Here is a 25,001-nt window from a genome sequence, read left to right on the forward strand (position 1 = left end):
ATGCCTAGAGCCCCAGTGCTTTGGGAGGCTGAGGCAGGAACATCCCTTGAGGCCAGGAGTTGGAGACCAGCCTGGGCAACATAGCAAGACCATTGTCTCTGCAAAAAAATTTAAAAATTAGCTAGATGTGGTGGTGTGGGCCTGGACTCCTAATTACTCAGGAAGCTGAGGTGGGAGGATCTCTTGAGCTTAAGAGTTCAAAGCTTCGCTGAGCCATGATCACACTAATGCCTTTCAGCCTGGATGACAGAGCAATATCCTGTCTCAAAAAAATAAAATAAAAATAAAATAAAAAGTTTCTCCTAAGGAATGATAACACTTCATTATCACTGAACCTATGATTTCAGCCAGTCAAGAAGGTTATCAACTTGGATGAATGCTGTACTTTTTTGTTAATCCAACGGAGAATAGAGATGCTCTTTGGTCATGACAGCTCCAGTTATTATGATCAATTAAAAAAAAAAAAGAATAACCTTCTTGACTAGGCACGGTGGCCCATGCCTGTAATCCCAGCACTTTGTGAGGCCAAGGCAGGTGGACCACGAGGTCAGGAGTATGAGACCAGCCTGGCCAACATGGCAAAACCCCATGTGTACTAAAAATACAAAAATTAGCCAGGCGTGGTAGCACGTGCCTGTAATCCCAGCTACACCGGAGGCTGAGGCAGGAGAATTGCTTGAACCCAGGAGGTGGAGGTTGCAGTGAGCCAAGATCGCCCCACTGCACTCCAGCCTGGGCGACAGAGCAAGGCTCTGTCCCTAAATAAATAAATAACCTTCTCTTGACCATACAATCCCGTAACTAGAGGATGCTGTGACTTGCACAAACAAAAGCATTTGTCATGCTTGGCAATAACCTAAGAGCGTGTAGATGCAGTGGAAAAACATTTGACATTGCAGTATGAAGTCTTGATTACTCATGACTGGACCACTGAAGATGCTTAGAATTCATTATGATATTATATTAGAGCAGGATAAACCACAGAATTAGAGTTAATTCCTGCACAAAAACTATCTTCTCTTTAACCAATTCTGATATTACCTGTCTCCTGCTAGATTTCTAAGGCTATACTCGTGTAACAGAAACAGACTCATGTTCAGTTCAAGTTGTCAAATACCCACCATTATGAAAAGTCTTGATTTTAAAAAAAATTTTCAACAAGAGAAAACCAAGGCTGCTAACTGTTGCTGCAGTCGTTGGAACAACAGGATTTCTTTGAATGCTCTCTGTATCAACTTATCCCCTCAAACTCTCACAAGGGGTTACCACTGGGTAATTAGCCCTTATTATTTTTGCCAGGGTGGTATAGGGCTTTCTGGGTATCAAAAGTGTCTCCTACTGAACTGTGCCATAGCTGTTGGTGTCTATTGGCCTCACCAAGCATATGCCAGATAGATAATCTTCATTCCCATGAAGCACCATTGGTAATATACTCATTGTACTTTCTGTAGATCTCAAAATCCAGGCAGGCAACAAGTTTACACTTAAGCCAAGTGTTTGGAGTTCTAAACGCGATTCCATATAAATATGGTTAAGAGCTTTAAAAAAAGTCTCTCAACTTATAAAACAGAAATATTCCCAAAAAATAAGATATAAGGAAGAATGTTCACATGATAATTTTATTATCGACACACAATTTCCAAATACTTATTAGTCTTGAAAAAAATGCATTAGATGAGAAATGTGCAAGCAAATTTGTCTAAAATTAAGGATTCCTTTACTAAGTGAATCATTACTCCTGCATCTCATTAGTAAATTCTTTTTATGTTTTATTTTTGTATACTGGTGGGGTGTTTTGTTTTGTTGTGTTTTTAGGGTGAGACAGTTATACTTATTTGGAAAACGTGATGCATGTCCCCAATTTTTCTGGACCGCTCTACAGTAACTGTGGTTCCCAGCCAGAGCGGCATCAGGAGGACTGAGGCCTGACTCTCTCCCTGCGTCCACGTCCCCACGCCCCCACGCCCCCACACCCCTGCAACAGTAAGGCCCTGCTCCCACCCCCGCTGCGTCCCGCCCGGTTCCCCGTGGCATCGCTGCGCTGCCCTGCCCTGGTCCGGCTCTGGGCTACGGGCAGTTGACAGGCGGCGCCCGCGCTCCGCTTCCGGCCCTGATTGGCCCACCGCTGCCCCTCAGGCTTCCCCTATTGGCTGACAGTGCTCCCGCCGCGCCCGCCGGTTGGCCGTTCAGCCGTTGCCCTGGCGACGCCGATGTTGTGGTTCCGCGGCGCGCTGGGAGTTTGGGTTTGGTTGGCTGCAGCCAGCCAGCCGTGTAAAAACTCCAACGCCGGGCGCCGCGGGCAGCACCCACGGAGACCCGCGGGGAGCTGGTGAGCCTGAGCGGGCTGGAGGACAATGGGGGCGCCCACTGTGGTCCCGGGCCTTGTCCACTGTGCGGAGCTCGCAGTGCGGGCAGTGCGTGCCGGGGCTGGAGGGAGGGGACCACCTTGTCGCCGGGTTGGGATGAGCACAGGGCGGGATCTCCAAGCCGGCCCAAGTCCCGCGGCCCCTTGGTTACCTGTTGCTTATCCTCTCTGTACTTGCTGTGTCCCTGGCGTGGACGTGCCTGTACTGGATACCCGGCGTGACGTGCCCCCTCTGTGTGCCCCGCACGCACGTGTCTCTGCTGAATACCCCGCGTGAATGTGCCCCTGCTGTGTACCCGGAGTGCGTACGTCCCTGCTGTGTACCCTGTGTGGACGTGCCCTGCTGTCTACCCGGCGTGCGTGTGTTCCTGCTGTATACCGGCGTGATGTGCTCCCTTCTGTTTACCTGGCGTGGACATGCCCCCTGCTGTATACCCTGCATGGACGTGCCAGCGCTAGGCGATCGTAAGGCGCCTGCAGGCGTGTCAGGGCGAGGCGTACAGACCGACCCAGAGGGGGCGCGCGGATTTTGCTTTTGCAGCTGCAGCTCCTGGCAACTGGTCAAGCAGGCAGCGTCCAGCGCACCCGCGAACACCAGGTCCGGCAGCATCTGTCTTTTCCCGCAGAGTGCAGCGCCTGACCATGAGGAACACAAGCAAGGAACTTCAGGGCGCCACGCACCGCTACGCTCCCTGCGGTGAGTGCGCCCTGAGCGCGTCCCGGCCAGAAAGAGCTGGGTGCGTGCACTCTGCTTGCTAGACACGCTGTGGACCCAACGTCCTCTATGTGGGCTGGAGGGGGGTGTGAACGATGGAGGACCAAGTGATAAAACTAACAAGCCAAAGAAAGCCACAAACTGCTCCTGTGCCTGAGTGTGAAATCAAGACTTAAATATGAGTGGGGGGAGTCTTGTTTTTCTTTATTTTCAACAAGAGAGAACCAAGGCTACCTATCTTGGTTCAATCTGGAGCAACAGGATCCCTTGGAAGTTTTCTTTGTCATAGTTCAACCCTACACAATTCTCACAACTGTGTTCCTGAATGTTGACCTGGGAAGTTTCTTCTCTAGCAGAATCCCCTAGGTATTTCACTGAATCCCTAGCCCTTGCTCCTACTTTAGACCCCAAGCAAGTTAAATATACATTCTGGGTTTAGTGTCTGGATACAGGAAAAGGAATTCAGTGAGGTTCATGTCTTCTTATGTGCCAGGGTTTGAAGTGGAGGAGAGGGGAAGGAAGAAGTCTTGAGATGCTGTCTTCTGGGTTTTTTTTTTTTTTCTTTTGCTATTGCTTTTTTATTTGTGAAAGGCTGTAGGAGGGTAGAGAAGAGGGTCCTGGGGATCAGCTGGGACAGCTGAGTTGCAGCTGGTCGGCACCCTGGAGCCAGCACATCTGCTCAGAAGTGAACCAAATGTGACCCTTCTTCATACTCTAAACATGCTGCTAGCCCAGAGCTCTACCTTGTGACCACTATTGAAGATAGTGTGGCCATGCTGGGGATTGGAAAGGGGACAGCACAGAAGGCCTGGCTGATTTGCCTTTTCCCAGTGGGCTCTGGAGCCTTTATGTGACTTCTGGGTGCTTCTAGTGACCTTGTCTGTATGAACAGCAGTAAGGAACACTAACAACTGCCAGGCACTGTTCTAAGTGCTTTATATTAATATACACTAACTCATTTAACCTCATAACAATGCTACAAGGTAACATTACCCCCATTTTATAGAGTTTGGAGTAATTTGCCCAAGGTCACACACTTCGTAAGTGGCTCCACAGCTGTTCTGTGAGGCCACAGCAGCCTAAAGCAGGAGCCTGTGCCCCTGCGGGTATGTGAACATATAACACACTGCCTTGTGCCTTACAGACCAGAAGAGATGGGGGATCTTCAGTTCATCTCATAGACTGTCACAGACTGTGTTTCCTCACTGATGAAATAAGAGTACTAATATTTGGTAAATGAGAAGTCAGGGAAGGCTATATATATATAAAAAATCTATAGGATAGTAAATGACTGATATTGTACAAGTGCCAACAATTTTTTGCATGATAAAAGCTGAGACAACTCTTAGTCCCTTTAACCCTCTGTGTGTGTGTGTGTGTGTGTGTGTGTGTGTGTGTGCGCGCGCGCGCGCATGTGTGAGGTGGTCACAATTGGTTCTTACTGATCCGGGCCCTCATTCTCTGAGTGCCTCCTTTGTATGCATTTACAAATGGCCAACCAGATTCGAGTTCAGTGCCTGTCCACAGCTTCCAGTAATGAGAAGAAGGTAGAAAACACACTGTTCTCTGTGGATTAATTAGTAATCAAAACACAGAGCGGAAAAATAATGCAACAATCAAATGCCTTCTCTCAAATAGAAAATATTTGAACTGAATATGATCAGAGTATGAAGCTGCTAAATTCTCTTATTCATTCTTAAATTGATTCTCTGTGATCTTTTGTGCAATTCTTTAAATCTTTTCCAATTTTTTTCTTTCCTTTTCAAAACCATATGGTGTTGATGCAGCTATTTAATGTCTTTTACATACTTAAAAGATTGTCTGTATTAAATACCATCCATTAAAAATTCAATGTCTAAGCTTTTAGCTTTAAAGGATGGTTACTTCTCATTTCTCTGTGCTTACATAAATCAATTTATTCAGTACTATTTTCCTGTGCATCTACTGTATTAGTCAGCATTCTCCAAACCAACATAACCAACAGCATATCCATGTCTATCTTTCTATATACATATACATAGATAGATAGATAGATAGATAGATAGATAGATAGATAGGGGAGAGACAGATTTGTTTTAAGGAATTGGCTCACATAATTGTGGAGGCTGGAAGGTTCGAAATTTGCAGTGCAGACCAGCAGGCTGGAGACCCAGGGAAGAGCTAATGTTGCAGTTTGAGTTTCAGAGTGGTTTGGAGGAAGAATTTCCTCTTTCTGGGGGATCTCATTCTTTTCTCTTAAGACTTTCAATTAACTGCCCACAAAAAGAGTCAAACTCTGTAAAATATTTAAAGAGGTTTATTCTAAGCCGAATATGAGTGATCAAGGCCTGTGACACAGCCCCAGGAGGTCTTGAGAATATGTGCCCAAGATGGTTGAGTCACAGCATGATTTTATACATTTTGGGGGGACAGAAGTTATAGGAAGACATCAATCAATACATGTAAGGTATACATTGATTCAGTTTGAAAAGGTGGGATAACTCCAAGTATGTGTGTGTGTATGTGGGTAGGGGGTGGTTCCAGGTCATAGGTGGATTTAAAGGTTTTCTGATTGGTAATTGGTTCCAAGTTATTATCCAAAGACACGGAATGGATAGAAAGGAGTGACTGGGTTAAGATAAGGGGTTGTGGAGACTAAGGTTTTTGTCATGCAGATGAAGTCTCCAGGTAGCCAACTTCAGAGAGGGTAGATGTGAACATCTCTTATCAGACCTAAAAAAGTGTCAGACTCAGTTAATTCTCTCCTGGATCAGGAAAAGAGCTGGAAAAGGAAGGAGATTCTCTACAGAATGTAGATTTTCCCCACAAGAGACAGCTTTGTAGGACCATTTCAAACTATGTCAAAGAAATCTATATTGGGGTAAAATATTTCAGTTTCTTTCAGGACCTGCTATCTGTCATGTGATGCTATACTAGAGTCAGGTTGCAATTTGGTCTCTGACTGCCGCAAAGAGTCTGTTTTTTCAGTCTTAAGAGCTCTGTTTTAATGATAATGCTGGTCTGCTGTGCCTGAATTCCAAAGGAAGGAGGGTATAAGGAGGCACGTCCAGCCTTCCTTCCCATTATGGCCTGAACTAATTTTTCAGGTTTACTTTGGAATGCTCTTGGCTGAGTGGGGGGATTCATTCAGTCAGCTGGTGGGTGGCGGGGGGCTTAGAAGTTTATTTTTGGTTTACTCTGATTGGAGGAAGCCCACCCACATTATAGAGGACAGTCTACTTCACTCAAATTCTACTGTTTTTAATGTTATTTTCATCTAAAAAACTTCACAGCTAAAATAATGCTTTACCAATATCTGAGTACCATGGTCCAGCCAAGTTGACACATAAAATTAGACATTATACCTACCCAAGAAGAGGATATTGTGTTAGACTCTGAACATACTGCCCCTGTGACAGTACGTTCTGATAAGTGCTATTGAATACACCCAGTCACTTGTGTCACATTAATTGCATCTTTTGTATCTGACATTCTTCCTGGGTTTTGTTTCTAAAGTTTTCAATCAGGTGTGATTTTTTTTTCTTACATTTGGGCATCTGGTTAATCAATTTCAGATTCAAATAGTTACCTAGAACCTCAGTTGTCTGAGTGCCCCAGATCTCTTCTCTCTGTGGGGGTCATCAATAAACACTGATAACTCCAGGTCCCTGGGATTTTGCCAACTCACTTGACAGAAACTCCCAGTAGGACTCCAGGGAGTCTCCTGGGTGGTCCCAAGCCAGCCTGCAGGGCCTGTCCTGGGTACCCTCAGCTCAAGGCCTTAGGGAGCCTCATGGCTTCACCAGGCCCATGTTCAGCTCCTCTGTCCACAGCACCTTTCTGCATGGGCTCCAATCAAGAAGGGAGGATGGACAGAGAACCGCTCTCTTCCTCCACTCGATTGTGCCTGGCTTCTTCGTGGGACCTTTGACAATAGAAATCACACAATCTACACTCACTGTGTTTCAACTTGATCTTTCTCAAGGGAGCCACACCCAATCACCTCAGGAATCTCTGAATTTCCAGCTGAGATGTTTTTCCATAACACATAAGTCACCTGTTTCCGCCACTTTTCAGGAACCATCTAGACCTCTGGCCACCTTTCACAGCCCTCTTTGGCCTCAGGCATAAGCAAAGCCATTATGATTGAAAACAGTAATTACATATTAATAATAATGAAAGGGACAAGGAGAGAGGGAGAGGGAGAGTGATAAGGTGAGATGAATTCTCATGTGGGGAGTCTGGGTGGAGAGAATGGGGGAACTCACACTGTACTCGCTCATATGGAGAGAGGCTGCCGAGCTGATTCGAGTGCCATTGCTCGGTGGACAGGCCTCTTTGACCACTCCCCAGTCCTACCTCTTCTCACTCTTGTGCTATTGGTAAATGTGTTCAAACAGGCTGTTATTTCTGTGACAGAACTTAGATTTCAGTATTTTTAACATACTAAATTTAGCAAATCTTGGTCAACATTTAGTCATGTATTCCACAGGCTTACCCATAACGTTTTAAGTGATTTGGGATTTTTCAGGAATGTATATTCCCCAACATAACCAGAAATACAGTTGTCTTATTTTTATGGAGGATTAGGAGAGAGAGACAGAGACATCATGGGGCTTGGGTACCTCCCTGGGAAGCGAAAGCACCCAAGAAAGAGGCTGAGCCTTAGCAGCTTTCCCCTTGATTGGTGCCAGTGGTGGCATCTTGGTGGGCAGTAGAGACTGGATTGCATAGCTGGTGTTATGACTCACGTCAGTAACCCAAAAGAGGGCATTTTCTTCCTTGCTAATGGGCTCTGTGGCTTGCACTGTCCCACCTGATGGTGTTGTCTGCATAGAGATACTCTGGTAGAGGCCTAGAGGCCATCCCGACACACAGCAACGGTGTGGCCCTCCGCCTCTCTCCTCTATAGATTGGTATTACCACGTCCCAGTGAAGCGCTCTGAGAAGGCCGTGGATGCCCCACCAGCATCCCAGATCCCAGGTCTCAGCAATTTGGGAGACTCACACAGCGAGAACCTGCCTGGGACTCGGAGATACTGGATAAAAGAAACAGATTCGGAATATGTGAAGCTCGCGAAACAAGGTGGCAGGCCCGGTGAGCCCCCTCCTGCCCTGTTCAGTGTGGCAGCCTCGCGGGCGGTGAGGGGGGCGTTTGTTCCTAATTTCTTCCATATAAAAATATTACGATAGAGTCTGTATGTTTAGCTTAGGGCCTTGGGAAAGCTAGGTTAATTAGGTGTAGGGATGAGCATGATCTCCAGGGATGAGCTAATTTTTATGATGCTAGAATAAATAGGCCAAATTCACAGAATTTCCTGTGTAGGATATTTCTTCTGAGTAATGCCTTTGCGATGATTCAACCCTTCCCTCACCCACTTTATATTCTAATTACAAAGAGAATCTCAGGAAGTTGCCTCCAAGAGAGAATCTGTCTTTGCATGCTACCAATTCTTGTCTAATTGTGAAAAGGTTTTGTTGTTTATTCTCATTGCGGCTTGTCCTTTGTATGAAAACGTTTTAGAAAATGAAGACCATAGAGGAGTTTCAGTGTGATACTGATGAGGACCAAATTTTGATACATGATTTAATTGAGAAAGTACTGCTTAACTATGCTAAAAACTAAGTTATTTGAGCTCAATAGAAATTACTGATCAGAGTCTAAAATGTCTCAGAGCCAGCCTTGTGGTCAGTGACTTGGAGAGACACTAACCTTTTTTCCCCTTTAGCTGCCATTACCCCTGTGGGGATTGTCAGAGAGAAAATGGGAAGCAAAATGGCAACATCTTTGCTTTAATATTAAAAAGCCTGGACCAAACAATTTGATGGACTGACTAGGTGTGATACTCAGAGAACAAGACCTAGACATTTTTTCTTAGATTCACCTCCTCCTGCTGTTGGTTAAAAGAACATTAAGGGGACAAACTCTGAATGTCTGTAAATCAGATAAAAGAATTGCATCAATAGTAGTTTCCTGAGTGTGATCATTGTGCCATGATTATGTCAGGAATGTCTTTTGGCAGCATCTGCTGAGGTATAGGGGGAGGACTGGGCATTGTGTCTGCAATGCGCTGCCCAGTGATTCTGAAAACAATAACGACAATAAAAATAATAATGAGAGAGAGGGACAGACAAAGAGAGAAAACATAAAGCAAATGTGGTAGAATATTGTTTGGGGAGCCTAGGTCAGGGTATAGGGGAACTCATACTATTCTTGCAATGTTTCTGTAAGTCTGAAACATTTAACAATGAAAAGTGCTTTAAAAGTAAAAAAAAAAAAAAAAAAAAAGAGAAAAGTTAAAATTTTCTTACTGATAGTAATAGGTCAACCAAAGTTGTCTGCTACTGCCACAGGCACTGCTATCATTGTGCTGTCCTTATGATCAAGAAAGTCAGTTCTTCCCACTCCCCGCCTTTTGAAACCAGGGGAGGGAAGTGTGGGGAGCTAGAAAGCAAGTGGGTGAGTCCGGAGCTGGCCTGGGCCTCTGAGAAGGAGCCTGTGCTCTCTGTGCCTCTCAGGGTTGGCTCCAAGGTGACTGTGAAATCTCCCAGGTACCTTTCAGGGGCTTGTATCCTACTTCCCATCTGGAAACCTGGAGGTGTGGCTTCTCCTGGAAATGGTAGGGGTGGGGTTAGGGACAGCTCCACAGTGGCAGAGGACAGTCAGACTGTCCTATGCTAGGAGAATGGTGTGGGGGTAGCTGAGGATGAGGGAGGCAGCATGTGCAGCCCCTGGAGACCTAAGCAGTGGAGGGATGGGCCCCCTCCAGGAGCTGGTAGATGCTGGCCTGCATAGATGCAGCTCAAGACCAGGAGCTCTGTCCAGATCTGCAAAGAGTGAGATGTGGGGAGGCATACAGGATGTCCCTGCCTGAGCACAAAGCAGGACGCCCACCTGTCAGCCTGTGCAGAGACAGGTGAGGATCAGGGATGCTCTGTTAGTCCCTGGATCCCAGAGGCAACTACAGGGAGACCTACAGTTCGCCTTGTAAATTGAGCCTATCACTGGCAATGCTGTGCGTCTGTGTAGGGGCAGCGGGGTGTCTCACAGCCATGTCATTTTCTCTTTTGAGATTTGTTGAAGCACTTTGCCCCTGGAACCAGGAAAGGCTCTCCAGTGGCCTACTCCCTGCCAGACTGGTATATCCACCACAGCAAGCCACCGACAGCCAGCCAGCAAGAGTAAGTACCTTAAAGCACTCACATTTTCGTTTATCTTTACAGGAAAAAAATAGCCCAATTTTAATTTTAAAAATACAAATGTCTAATACTGGTAGCAAGCATGTGATATGACAACTTCAGGTTCTCTTTTACAATAGCCTGCTCTTTGAGGGATGTAGCCTAAGTTGTCAGAAAACCAGAGTTCTGGAAACCTGTGGCATTTTGTGCCACCGTAGAGTCGTGTGTCTTTGGGCTCCTTCTCGGTAAATTGCACTGTAGTGTTACCGGCGGGTCTTCGTTCTTAGAGCTTCTAAGATGGTGGCGGGCTGCTTCCAAGATGGTGGTGGGCTGCTCTCAAGATGGTGGCAAGCCTTTTGTTTTCTGACCTGGGGTTCTTGGCCTCACGGATTCCAAGGAATGGAACCTTGGGCCATGCATGAGTGTTATAGCTCTATTAGAAGCTGTGGGTCACGGAAGAGAACCGTGGAACCCAGCGACTAGTGTTCAGCTCCATTAGGAGGAACCCGGGCACTTAGCTGCGCAGGAACAATGGCGAGCCTCTAGCCCGATAGGGAGCGTCAATGGGTGCCTCGCTGGATCAGAAGTGCAGCGGACACTCTGCCGGATCCGGAGAGGTGGAAATTAGCGGCGGGTCTGCAACGGAGGCGATCAGCAGTGGTGGACTGTGAGTGAAAGCTCAGCTCAAGCCGGAACAAAGACAGACCAGAAGAGTGTGCAGTTGCAAGATTTAACAGAGTGAAAACAGAGCTTCCATACAATGGGAGGGGACCCAAAGGGGTTTGCCACTGCGGGCTCAAATGCCTGGGTTTATATCCGGATCATTGTCCCTCCCCCTGTGCTCTCAGGAAATAGATGATTGACTATTTCTTTACCTCCCGCTTTTAGCCTAATTGGTATTTTAGTGAACTCTCTTTACTACCTGATTGGTCGGGTGTGAGCTGAGTTACAAGCCCCATGTTTAAAGGTGGGTGCGGTCGCCTTCCCCACCTAGGCTTAGGAATTCTTAGCCGGCCTAGGAAATCCAGCTAGTCCTGTCTCTCAGTAGGACTGACCACATCCTCCTGATGTAGAAATAGCAGCCTATCCCAAAGGGTTCTCATTAAAGACAAAAGGCACTAGGTAAAGCTAGAAATACATGAAATCCTAAATTTCTATGTTCAATATTGAGTTATGGGGAGCCATCATTCCCATAATATTTGAAATGTCTAAGAAATTTCTATTTGTGGACATGCAAATTTTATCTCCAGAACCACCTCTCTTGGATTGAGAGGTAAAATGAAAAATCATTTCAGGCCATTTCCGCATTTTTTTGGCTTGAAAATAGGACTACCACAAATATATTTCCAAGTGGTTATTCGGTGTTACTTGAATGTTCTGCACACTGCCACATGGACTTTTTCTTCCCTTCCTTCTGCTTTTTTTCTTCCAGACTGTTGGTACCCCTGTCCCTTTGCTGTCTCCTCCCACCCCATATGTCCTTACCAATTGTCCAAGCCTTCTAGGATGATCTACTTCTGGGGCCTTCAGTGTTTTCCGTCCTCCTGGGACCTTGTCCTCCTCTGGACCGCAGACCACCTGCTCCAGGTCCTGGGACAGGCAGAGGATGTGAAGAGTGGGAAGCTCAGGAGAAATCCTTCCTTCACTGAAAATCTGGGAACCCAGGAGCTATAACTTAACACACTTTTTTTTTTAATTGTCCCTCCCTTTGTTGTTTTCAATGCTCATCTGTTTCTGTGGGCTTTTTCCTGCCGAGACCACATCAGAAGTGGGAGGCCTGGGGAGAGGTGCCGCTTTTCGCACCTGTGCTCCCTGAGCAGCTCAGCCACACTCGTGGCTTCTCTTACTGGGTATCTGCGTCCACCTTCCAAGCCTGCATTTCCAGCCTCTGACCGCTGCTCCCTGGCCTCTTCACTCGCTCTCTCGGAGGCCCCCAGCCACCTCCTTCAGGTGCTTTGCTGCAGTGGTGCCCAGGACCCCACGCCTCAACCTTGCCCTTGATGCCCACTTTGCAGCTGGGGCCTTTTTTCAGCATCCTGGAGCCCTGAACAAGTACAAATGAGGAGCAGGACATGGGGGCATCCCTGCAGCCCCTCAGACACTGCATGGGGGGTTTGTGTTGCCGTGTCAAACTTGAATCCAGTGTTCTTCCCTGTTCAAACCTGGTTATGTGTACAGATGGTACCTTCAGGGATCTGAAGGCGGAAGCATTCTAGTGCCTTTGGATGCCCCTCCTGTATGTGCTGCGTATATGGGAAGACTGGTTGCTAGTTTAAATACCCACATTAAAAATGACCATCCAACAGGAAACAGAGCATGTTATTATTATTTTAAATGAACATGTTAAATGGTAAATGCTTAGGGGTGTTTAGCTATTTTAAGGGGTCAAAGTGGTAGATGCTATTCTAAAAGAAATAATTATTTTATAAGGTACGTTTTATAAATTCATATTTTAGTATATCTCGTTTTACTAACGTTGAGACCTTGTGATTTCTGAGTGGGCCTCCTGATCCTGGGATGCAGGCCCTGGAGGGGTTGGTGTGTTGTTTAGCAGGCACAGGAGGGAAGGGCCTGTCTGTGTTTTCAAGGAGGATGGGTAGTGCTGATGTCAAGAGAGACGGAAGAGAAGAGAATAAGGGAGGGAGAGAAAGAGAAAGAGAGGGAAAGAAGAAGAAGAGGAAAAGAGAGAAAGAGAGAGAGCAGGAGAGGGAGAGAGAGGGAGAGAGAGAGGAGAAAGGAAAGGAGGGAGACAGTGAGAGAAGGAGGGAGACAGAAGGAGGGAGGGAAAGGGAGAGCCAGCGATGGAGATGGAAGGAAGGGAGGGAGTGGAAATGGCTCTGAGCACCAGGCTGTAACTGCTGTCTGTCCTTGCAGAGTGCGGGCTGTCTCCATGCCGGATTACATGGTTCATGAAGAATTTAACCCCGATCAAGCCAATGGTAGCTATGCATCCAGAAGAGGGCCCTTCGACTTCGACATGAAAACAGTTTGGCAAAGAGAGGCTGAGGAACTTGAAAAGGAGAAAAAAAAGGTGACGGGAGCCCATAAATAGACGGCATCCGCATCCGCTTTGCTTCTGTGGTCCCGAATAATTAAGTGCTGTGATGTTAGCTGCTGGTGGCGTCTTATGTTGCTCGTGGCATCGGCCACGTGCTCTGTATTTTAAGTTTGGATCTACTAAAAGGCAAGCAGGCACCATACTATGGTCTTTCTTTTTCTTTTTATGAATAATGACTTTAAGAGGTAAGATTTCTTTTTGCTAAATGATTTATAGATAGTTAATGCTTATCTAGAGGAAAACTGGCATAGCACTTCTTATCAGGCCAATATAGAAAAGGAATTTTATATTTAGTCATCCCATTTCTGAATATTTTCATTTATTTCAGTATTAAGAGTTTTCTGGGATACTCTTTGTTGATAATAAAGGAAGAGAGGATGAATTCTCTTCTGTATGAAGTCCCGGTGGTGTATTTGATCACAAAGGAGTGACTGGCTGTGCAGTGAAGCCTTCTCAGAGGATGTGTATTTTAAGAATGCAATGGAGAAAGTTGGAAGCAATCTTGAATTGCCAGCTCTGTTGTTGGGAAGTCTTGATGGGAAGCCCTTCTATCCCCTTTCCTTGGTGCTGGAAGGAACAAGAGCCAGGCCTTCAGCTCCGCCAAGGGCTCACTGTTGCCCGGGGCATCAGCACCAGGTCTCAGATTAGTCTCAGTTCTTGCAACTTCAGGGTTTGTGAGTGAAACGGTGAAGTTCATATTACAAATAACAATAGTGTTTGATACTGAGAATAAGAGTGAACACCGTTGTCACCTGATGGGTGATCATTTTGAACAATGAAGAGACTGGATGTGTCTCAGCGTACGCGGAAGTTGTTGTGAACTATTTATGCCTGATTCCTAGGCTGTTGCCTCAGCATCTTGGTTTGAAGGGAAACCCCTCAGTTTATTTTGGGGACTTGAGTAGCTGAACACCAAGTGGAATGTCAACTGGCTGCAATGGGCCACATGCTTTTTCTTTAAGATCTTCATGTCCGGCTGTGATTCGGATTTTGGGTTGTTTCCATGATCTGTGCAAAGGCATTAGACCTTTTATTGTTGTTTTTTGTTTTTGTTTTTTATTTTATTTTTTTAATTAGAGAGAAGTTCTCGCTCTGTCACCCAGGCTGGAGTGCAGCGATATTATCATAGCTCACTACACCCTCGAACTCCTGGGCTCAAGGGCTCCTCCTGCCACAGCCTCCCGAGTAGCTAGGTCTACAGGTGCATACTACCGTAGACACTCAGCCAAAATGGACCATGTTAAGAATCAGATCTATCTCTTAGTGTTGTGCAAGTGACCAATTACACTGAGCTACAACCTCTAGTGATAAATGAACCTTTGGATATTAACCGTGGCTACAGCTCATTTCTACAGAAATCTTAAAATGCTAAATGCTGTATCACTCTCAAATCAAGTGGGGTTTTTAAGTTAGTACCCATTTACAAAAGGTGTGCTAGGGGCTACACAAAGTTCCTGAAGCCAGCCCTTCACTATGGGGAAGGAGATAGGATGACAAGGGGTGGTGGTTAAAGACACACATGCTGAATATTTAACAGGTAGAGGGACATGGTGTCGGGTAAGGTGCAGGGGATGAGCACCGCATCGGGATGGGCTCTGATTTCCCTAATAAGACAACACCATCACCGCTTTGGTATGAAGGTCACCTATGAGTGATGATCACATCATGGGCGTGGGCCAGCTGACAAAGCGCTTCCTCAGCTGTGCCCTGGCCCCACACGGGACACATGGTGGACACTTGACAAGACTTACGGCACATGTATTGCCTGTTGGTTACCAGCATTCATGGGGGTCTTGCTCACCTACAGGGTGATCGGGGGATCTTGTTTCTTTTTTTTGAATAGCCATCTTTTCTTCCTATAATTGTTAGCAATACCTCCGTGGATTTTGTTTGCTTCGTTTTGTTTTTTCCCGTTTTCCCATAGCATGTATTTCTATTTCTTTTAATAAGATACAATTTACATAGAGCGAAACCCACCTTTTATAGAGAACTGCTCCCCAGGTTTTGACTAAGGCGTCCCTTGTGTACCACCACAGCTGTCAAGGAACATATAGCAGTTCTGTTGCCCCCAGCATTTCTACCCCTCTTTATAGTCAGCCCCTCCCCTGCCCCTTGCAAGCCCTGATCTGTTTTCAGTCTTTATAGTTCTTCTGGACAGAGCAGGAACATCGCCATCTTGGACAAGCCTCTCATTCTAAAAGTTCACCTTAAAAAAACCCACCTAAATCCAAGGGGCATCAGCCTAATGGCTAAGGTCAACATGACCATGAACCATAGGTAACATCTCCAACCAGAAACATTCCAAACTCCTCCCTGACCAGAGACATGGTAGCCCCTAAATAAGCTCCCTCCAGCCAGGAAGATGCCAGGCCCGAGTTAACCCCCTTCCGGGCTGAAAGATGTCTGCCCCAAGATAACCTCCCCTCCTCCCAGAGAGATTCCAACCCAGCCATGAACTTCTCCACACACATAAACATTCCAAGCTTCTGATAAGCCCCCTCACCCCAAAACTGATATATACTTTTAGTCTGTAAGAGAAAGTGCTCCTGACCACAATCAGCCAGGAGTGCCTCTCAGGTTTTAACTAAAGAAAACCTGTCTTTGACTGCCATGCCGCATTTCGTGTTTCTTTTCTCTTTCTTTAATTCTTACACTTCCTTTTCCAGAATGTGAAATCAATGGAATCATACGGCATGGCGTCTTTCCTGCTTGGCTTTTCCCATGTGGTGTAATGCATTTACATTATGCATCTACATTACATACGCATGGCCATGCTGTTCTGAGTGTCAGTAGTTCATTCGTTTCTGTTGCTGAGTTTCATTGGCTGATCATGATACAATTTGTTTATCCATTCGTTTGTTGGTGGACATCTGGGTTGTTTCCAGTTCTGGGTGATTATTACAAAAGCGTACAGGTGCTTTTGTGAACATATGTTTTCATCTGGGTGTGGGAAGTTCCTTCAGGACCAGGCTCTTAGTTCATTGTTTTTACTCCTGAGCAGATGGCATCTTTACTCGAATATAGCAACTGCTTTTGAGTTAGTGATAGTCCCTTTTACATAACTATTTTGTTGAATGAGATTATTGCTGAATTATATTTTATTGTGAGCATTTACAATGACCACATTGAAAGTCCAGCCTATAAGCTTTGTATCTTTGCTACCATTAGTGAGTTTTCTTCTCTAGCTGTTGAATGCTTTCCACTAACTCAAGGTTTTGTGTGTTTCCTCACACAGCTGAGGCTACCGGCCGTTGACTCAAAGTATCTGAGCAAAGCAGGCACCCCACTTGGCCCTAAGAACCCTGCAGGAAGTAGACTCTCCTTCCCCCCCATGTAAGTGCTTGAGCTACGCCCTCACTCTCTGGACTGGGTTTGGGTTTGGCCTTCCGTCTTTCATCCGGTGATGACTGCGCCAGTGACAGCATCCACACAACTTCCCGAAGCCCTGTCTGCGGCCTGGCCTGGCTGTGCCTGTCGCCTCCTCACTGTGGTTTCTGTTCCTTCCTAATGTCATTTTGCCCCTGTTGAACACATCTGCCCTTCCAGGTAATGCTTGCTGCAGGTTGGCAGTGTGGAGGCCCTGCTTCTCCATCAGGCTGTGCCCTGCCTGAAGCACCCCCGCTCCAAGATACCACCCTCACCACAGTTCACGGGGACTGCTTGTCCTGCATGTAGGGGCCACCAGGTCCTGACGTTTCTGTGTCCAAGGCCTGAACTGAGGTGTCCGCGCCTTGTAAGCGTGCTGGCTCTGTTTCCAGTTGGAAGATATAGCAGACACACTGACATTTGCTGATCCTCCAGCTGCAGAGTGAAATCCCTGAGGCCTTAGGTGTCTTCTTACTCTCCCAGAATCCAAGTTTAATGCTAGGATAAATGTTATTAATTACCTGAGTAATTCTTCAAACAGCTTCTTGTCCAATGGGGAAAAAACAATCAGATACATTGCATTGTGACAAATGCCATGAGAGCACCAAGCTCAGAGGGAAATATACATGTATTCATATGTGTTTATATATATGTAAGTATATATGTATACCTAGACATGTATTTATAGATGTACAAGAGAGAGAAAATAAAGCATTAGGAGTGGCCTTGATAACAAAGTGATTGAACCCCTCCTGGGCGCAAGAAATCCTCCCACCTCAGCCTCCCAAGTAGCTGGGGCTATATGCATGCACCACCACACCCAGCTAATTTTTTATTTTTTGTAGAAACAAGGTCTCACTATGTTGCCCAGGCTGGTATCAAACTCCTGTGCTCAAAATATCCTCCTGCCTCTGTCTCTCAAAGTGCTGAGATATGGAGGCTTAGAGAGAACAGGTGGTGGGCTGCTACTGCTCGAGCTGAGAGCTCACACTACCTCTACCGTGTCAAACTGCCCTGTCACTCTTCAGTGTGGGTCAGGATAAGATATTTGAAGATGCAGTAGATGGTGAAAGGCTAAGCTAACATCAAGAAATGACTGGAGATAAACCTGTGTAAGAGAGTAAAATAGCAGCAGATAATCATTGATAAGGACAAGAAAGAACCAATAAGAAAGTAATCATTACACTTTTTTTGAGATGGAGTCTTGCTCTGTTGCCCAGGCTGGAGTGCAGCGGTACAAACTCAGCTCACAGCAGCCTCCACCTCTCAGGTTCAAGTGAGTCTCCTGCCTCAGCCTCCCAAGTAGCGGGACTATAGGTGCCTGCCATCACAGCTGGCTAATTTTTTTTTTTTTTTTGGAGACAGAGTCTCACTCTGTCCCCCAGGCTGGAGTGCAGTGGCACAATCTTGGCTCACTGCAAGCTCTGCCTCCCGGGTTCATGCCATTCTCCTGCCTCAGCCTCCTGAGTAGCTGGGACTACTGTGTGGGCTAATTTTTTGTATTTTTAGTAGAGATGGGTTTTCACCATGTTGGCCAGAGTGCTCTCGAATTCCTGACCTCAAGTGATCTGCCCGCCTCGGCCTCCCAAAGTGCTGGGATTACAGGTGTGAGCTACTGTGCCCACCTCCCTCCCTCCCTCCCTTCCTCCCTTCCTTCCTTCCTTTCTTTCTTCCTTCCTTCCTTCCCTTTCTTTCTCTTTCTTTCTTTCTTTCTTTCTTCTTTCTTTCTTTCTTTCTTTCTTTCTTTCTTTCTTTCTTTCTTTCTTTCTTTCTTTTCCTTCCTTCCTTCCTTTTCTTTTCTCTTCTCTTTCTTTCTTCCTCTCCTCTTTCTTTCTTTCTTTCTTTTTCTCTCTCTCTTCTTTCTTTTCTTTTTTTTTGAGACAGAGTCTCGCTCTGTTGCCCAGGCTGGAGTGCAGTGGCATGATCTTGGCTCACTGCAACCTCCGCCTCCCAGGTTCAAGCAATTCTCCTGCCTCAGCCTCCTGAGTAGCTGGGACTACAGGTGCGTGCCACCATGCCCAGCTAATTTTTGTATTTTTCGTGGAGACGGGGTTTCACCAGGTTGACCAGGATGGCCTCGATCTCTTGACCTCGTGGCTGCCTGCCTTGGCCTCCCAAAGTGCTAGGATTATAGGCGTGAGCCACCGCACCCAGCAGTTTGTTGTTGTTGTTGTTGTTTTGTTTTGTTTTTAAAGGTAGTTCTGAGCAATCCATTACTATGAGGGAAGGGCGTGGTGTTTTCTTAGGAAGGCTTCCCTGTGAAATACTAGAATTATTACTAATTCTTAATTGACTATCACAAAGAAAGATTTTGGAAGCTGAACTAAACATGCTCTCATCCCTGTACAAGGGATGCTTTGACATGCACTTGCTATGCTTAAAAATGGAGACAGTGAGACAGAGAAGCAGAGGGAGAGACAAAGGGGCAGAGAGAGATACAGGGAGAAAGAGAGAGGGAAAGACAGAGAGAGAGAGGTTTGTTAGGTTTAAAGGGACAGTGACACCTCCTATTTGGTGTGTTCATGGAATACTGCTTCTGCTTTATCATTAACCCTTGTACTTAAGTTTCACATTACTTTTACTCTTTTTAAGGCCTGGTCAAAAAAACAGTTCACCTACCAATTTTTCCAAACTCATTAGCAATGGTTATAAGGATGAGTGGTTGCAGCAGCAGCAGCGAGCTGACTCAGACAAGAGGACCCCGAAGACCTCCAGGGCATCAGTGTCATCTCAGTCCCCACGAGACCTGGAAGGTCCCCAGGATGCAGCCAGGCTCCAGGATGCAGAGGCTTCTGAAGGTCCTGAGGACACCCCAGGTGAGGCACAAGCAGCCATCTGCATTTATTGGAGGCTTGGTTAATTGTGATGCAGCAGCTGACGTTCTTATCACATGATGCCTCTCGTAATGATAAATGAGTAACCCAAAAACCATGTGAAAACGCCCACAGAAGTACTAAGGTTACAGATAAGCAAGAGAGTAATACATGTTTTGCTCTTTCCTCTTTATTCAAATGAATAGCGGAAGTCATGACTTTTGGGGTTTCACATTTTCTTTTATTTGTCAAAAATTTTGATAGTCCATTTGATATAACAAACAAATAATATACCAAATAGTATCAACTTTTAATCTTACAGATCCAAAAAATGTTGACCCTAAAAGGACTTTTGCCTAAGCAGCCGGTACTTTTTGAGATCACTTCTTAAAAAGCTTTGAAAATAAGTCAAAATTCAAACTTAAAATTACTCCATTATTGGCATGTCTTAAGCTTTGAATAATTTAGAACTTTCTCCACAATTAGATGTTCAAAGTACTATATTAGTTTTTATTTATTATAATATTTTATTTTATTTATTTATTTTTTGAGACAGAGTCTTACTCTGTTGTCCTGGCTGGAGTGAAGTGGCACAATCACAGATCACTGTAGCCTCGACCTCCTGGGCTCAAGCAATCCTCCCATCTAAGTCTCCCAAGTAGCTGGGACTATAGGCATGCACCACTACACCCAGCTATTTTTTTATTTTTCATAAAGACAAGGCCTCACTATATTGCCCCGGCTGGTCTCAAACTCCTGGGCTCAAAGAATTCTTTTGCCTCTGCCTTGCAAAGTACTGAGATTACAGGTGTGAGTCACTGTGCACAGCCATTCATTTTTATTTTTAATAGTACAGAAAGAATTCATCTTATTTTTTCAACACATCCATCTTAAAGCCTATTGACATTGTGTTCAGTATCCATAGCTCTATTAATTATTGACCATTTGCTTCTGGGAAACCTGTTTTTACTCTTGAGGCTTGAGCTCTTTGATTAAGAGGAAAGATGGCGTGTTATACCTCTTCAGACATTTAAAGTGTTTGGTGTGGTGTGGTTATTTGTAAGTGAGGTCACTGCTTGCCATTCCACACCCTGTTCCTTACTGTATTTGTTGAGCAAGATCTGCCACTTATTGGCCAACTCTCTTCTTTATTATCCTGGAAGATGAGATGGTGACAAGTTCATACTCAGTGTTGTTAAAAAGCACCCTATTGGCTGAGCACGGTGGCTCACGCCTGTAATCCCAGCACTTTGGGAGGCCGAGGCAGGCAGATTACCTGAGGTCGGGAGTTCGAGACCAGCCTGACCAACATGGAGAAACCCCGTCTCTACTAAAAATACAAAATTATCTGGGAGTGGTGGCACATGCCTGTAATCCCAGCTACTCGGGAGGCTGAGGCAGGAGAATCACTTGAACCCAGGAGGCGGAGGTTGCGGTGAGCCGAGATCGTGCCACTGCACTCCAGCCTGGGCAACAAGAGGGAAACTCTCTCTCAAAAAAAAAAAAAGGTTTGTTGCCCTATTGAACTTTACAATGTCAAGTGTTTTATGATTTATTGTTGTTTTAAGTAATACAGAATTTTCATTAAATCTTTAAGTAATTATGACTTCTTTTAATACTTGATCTGTTTCATTAACCTGAACAACAAATGTACTTTTTATTACAGAGTCTTCTCAAAGTGAGTACTTATAAAGTAACCAGCACCAAAACACAAAAAGTCTTACACAAAGAAATTGATGGACATAGTCCTGCATTCTGAGACTACAGCCTCTAGGCAGCTTGGAATGTCCTTCTCCAAACTGCAATGTCCTTCTCCAAACTGCATGCATTCTGACTACAAAGCCTGTACCATGTATGCTTTAAAAAAATCAAGAATTCCAGAAACTTAACTTAGGGAGAGCAAAAAGAGGATCGCTTACACAATTACAACAGGATGATGATGATGATGATGATGATTTTTTGAGATGGAGTCTCGCTCTGTCGCCCAGGCTGGAGTGCAGTGGCGCGATCTCCGCTCACTGCAAGCTCCGCCTCCCAGGTTCATGCCATTCTCCCGCCTCAGCCTCCCGAGTAACTGGGACTACAGGCGCCCGCCACAACGCCCAGCTAATTTTTTGTATTTTTAGTAGAGGCAGGGTTTCACCGCGTTAGCCAGGATGGTCTCGATCTCCTGACCTCGTGATCCACCTGCCTCGGCCTCCGAAAGTGCTGAGATTACAGGCGTGAGCTACCGCGCCTGGCCTATTATTGTTTTATTCATGTTACACAAGCAAAAACATACTTTAGTTCATGGACACACATTGTATTACTCGTCATGTGAGAGTCATACTGGAAAACATAAGTAAAAAGCCATTGGAGACTCCAATTTATTTTTTAGTTTACTTTTTATTTTATTTTAAATTGACAATAATTGTATACAACTATGGGGTGCAATGCGATGTTTTGATATATGTATACATTGTGGCATCATTAAATCAAGGTAACTAAAATATCCATTACCTCAAATACTTACCCTTTTTTTGTGGTGATCACACTTAAAATCTGTTCTTTTAATGATTTTGAAATATACAATATATTATTATTAACTTTATTCACCTTGCTGTGAAATAGATAATTAAAACTTAACTCCTCCTGTCTAAGGGAAACTTGGCACCCTTTGACCAACTTCTCCTCTTACCCCATCAACTACTGCCCCATCCCCAGCACCTGGTAACACATTCTATTCTACTTCTGTGAGTTCAATTTTTTTAGATTCCATATATGGCTGCAATTATACAGTATCTGTCTTTCTGTACCTGGCTTATTTTACTTAGACTAATGTACTCCAGGTTCATCCATGTTGTCACAAATGACAGAATTTACTTCTTTTTTAAAGGCTGAATAGTGTTCCATCATGTATATACCACATTTTTTTTCCTTATTCATCTGTTCATGGCCAGTGAGGTTGATTCCATAGCTTGGCTATTGTGAATAATGCTGCAGAAAATTTGGGAGCGCAGATGTAGCTTTGTGACATACTGATTCCATTTCCTTTGATATATGCCCAGCAGTGGGATTGCTATATCATACGAGAATTCGATTTTTAGTTTTTTAAGGAAACTCCATAATGTTTTCCATTATGGCTATTCTAATTTACATTTCACCTTCACTGTGTAAGGGATCCCTTTTCTCCATATTATCATCAACACTTGCTTTTCATCTTTTTGATAATAGCCATTTTGACAGGTGTGAGATGATATCTCATTGTGGTTTTCATTTGCATTTCCCTGATGATAGTGATGTTGAGCTTTTTTATATATACCTGTTGGCCATTTGCATGTCTTCTTTTGAGAAATGTCTATGCAAGTCCTTTGCCCATTTTTAAATTGGATTATTTGTTTTTTTGCTACTGAGTTGAGTTCCTTATACATTTTGGATATTAACCCCTTATCAGATGTATGGTTTCCAGATATTTTTTCCTGCTCTGTGGCTTGTCTTTTCATTTTGTTGTTTGTTTCTTTTGCTTGCAGAAACTTTTTAATGTAGTCCCACTTATTTTTCCTTTTGTTACTTGGGCTTTTGGTGTTCTGTCCAAAAAATCATTGCCCAGACCAATGCTGGGGAGCTTTTTCCCTATATTTTTCTATAGGTTTAGCATCCCAAATCTGAAAATCTGAAATCAAAGGAAATGCTCATTGGAACATTTTGGATTTTGGATTTTTGGATTTGGGATGCTCAACCAGTAAGTATGCAAATATTTCAAAATTTAAAAATAATTGAAATCCCAAACATTTCTGGTCCCAAGGATTTCAGATAAAGGATACTCAACCTATAGCAGTTTTACAGTTTCTGGTCTTTTGTTTAAGTCTTCATCTATTTTGAGTTGATTTTAGTATATTAAATAAGATGAAGATCCAATTTTCTTTCTCTGCATGTGGATATTCAGTTTACCCAGCATCATTTATTGAAGAAACTGTCCTTTCCCTCATTGTGTGTTCTTGGCACCTTTGTTGAAAATTAATTGACTGTTAATGTGTGGGTTTATTTCTTGGCTCTATCCATTGATCTATACTTCCATTTTTATGCCAGTACCATGCTGTTTTGCTTACTCTAGCTTTGTAATATATTTTGAAATCGGATGATGCCATATATCTGTTTTTTTTTTTGTTTTTTGTTTTTTTTCTGTTTGCTCAAGATTGGTTTGGCTATTCAGAGCCTTTTGTGGTTCCCTACAAATTCTAGGATTTATTTTCTATTTCTGTGAAAAATGTCATTGGAATTTTGATAGGGATTGCATTGAATTTGTAGATTGTTTTGGGTAGTATGGACATTTTGACAATATTAATTATTCTGATCCATGTACGTAGGCTATGTTTCCATTTATTTGTGTCTTCTTCAATTTATTTCGTCCATGTTTTATAGTTTTCAGTGTACAGGTCTTTCACCTCCTTGGCTAAATTTACTCCCAAGTATTTTTTAATGCTATTGAGAATGGGATCGTTTCCTTACTTTCTTTTTCAGATCATTTGTTGTTAGTATATAGAATGCTACCAATTTTTGTCTGTTGATTTTGTAGCTTGCAACTTTACTGAATTTGTTTATCAGTTTTCACAGTTTTTTGGTGGAGTCTTTACGGCTTTCTATATATAAGATCACATTGTCACCAAACAGAATATTTCACTTGTCTGTTTATAATCTGAATGATTTCTATTTATTTTTCATGCCTAATTGCTCTGGCTAAGACTTCAGGTACTAAGTCAAATAGAAGTGGTGATAGTGAGCACCCTTGTGTTTCTCCTGATCTTAGAAAAAAAGCTTTCAGCTTTCACTGGTGAATATCATATTAGCTGTGGGCTTCTCATGTATGGTCTTTATTGTGTTGAGGTACATTTCCTCTATGCTTAATTTGTTGAGAGTTTTTATCATAAAAGGATGTTGAACTTTGTCAAGCACTTCTCCTGCATCTATTAAGGTGATCATATGGTTTTTGTCCTTCATTCTATTATGTAGTATATCACATTCTATTAATATAGTATATCACATTTAATGATATATTATGTAGTATATCAACATTCTATTAATGTAGTATATCACATTTAATGATTTGCATATGTTGAACCATCCTTGCTTACCAGGGATAAATTCCACATGATCATGGTTTATGATCTTTTTAATGTGCTGTTGAATTTGGTTTGCTAGTATTTTGCTGTGAATTTTTGCATCTACGTTTATCAGGGAAATTGGTCTGTAATTTTCTTTTCTTATAGTGTCCTTGTCTGACTTTGGTATCAGGGTAATGCTGGCCTCATAAAATGAGTTTGGAAGTGTTCCTTCCTTTTCAATTTTTTTGGAACAGCTTGAGAAGGGTTAGTATAATTTCTTCCTTTACATGTTTGGTAGAATTCACCAGTGAAGCCATTATGTCCTGGGCTTTTCTGTGATGGGAGAGTTTTTTTTTTTTTTTTAACTGATTCAATCTCTATACTCATTCTTAGACAGTTCAAATTTTCTATTTCTTCATGATTCAGCTTTGGTGGATTGTATGAT

General features: G+C 44.0%; 2 protein-coding genes across 6 annotated transcripts in view; one reads left to right on the forward strand and one right to left on the reverse strand.

The window, feature by feature from the left end:
- Positions 1-25,001, reverse strand: part of SUN3 (Sad1 and UNC84 domain containing 3) — a 100,550-nt gene that overhangs the window by 45,590 nt on the left and 29,959 nt on the right. The window contains exon 1 of one of the 2 annotated variants that reach the window (XM_055115927.1): positions 2,518-2,890. The exons of the other annotated variant lie outside the window; for it this stretch is intronic. The gene's annotated coding sequence lies outside the window, so the exon portion shown is untranslated. Of the gene's footprint in view, positions 1-2,517; positions 2,891-25,001 lie in introns of those variants that run through there. 2 annotated transcript variants of the gene reach the window in all.
- The window catches only part of C6H7orf57 (chromosome 6 C7orf57 homolog), a 31,082-nt gene continuing 8,143 nt past the window's right edge, over positions 2,063-25,001 (forward strand). Inside the window, exons 1-7 of one of the 4 annotated variants that reach the window (XM_057302869.2) lie at positions 2,063-2,329; positions 2,992-3,062; positions 7,972-8,157; positions 10,133-10,241; positions 13,113-13,269; positions 16,532-16,629; positions 19,303-19,478. In XM_057302869.2, coding sequence (XP_057158852.1) covers positions 3,008-3,062; positions 7,972-8,157; positions 10,133-10,241; positions 13,113-13,269; positions 16,532-16,629; positions 19,303-19,478 — 781 coding nt within the window. In that variant the 5' untranslated portion in view covers positions 2,063-2,329; positions 2,992-3,007. Of the gene's footprint in view, positions 2,330-2,906; positions 3,063-7,971; positions 8,158-10,132; positions 10,242-13,112; positions 13,270-16,531; positions 16,630-19,254; positions 19,479-25,001 lie in introns of all 4 variants that reach the window. The other 3 variants (XM_055115932.2, XM_034964076.3, XM_034964077.3) reach the window with 3 other exon arrangements.

Source organism: Pan paniscus, chromosome 6, assembly GCF_029289425.2.
Source record: "Pan paniscus chromosome 6, NHGRI_mPanPan1-v2.0_pri, whole genome shotgun sequence".
NCBI classification, from domain to species: Eukaryota; Metazoa; Chordata; class Mammalia; order Primates; family Hominidae; genus Pan; species Pan paniscus.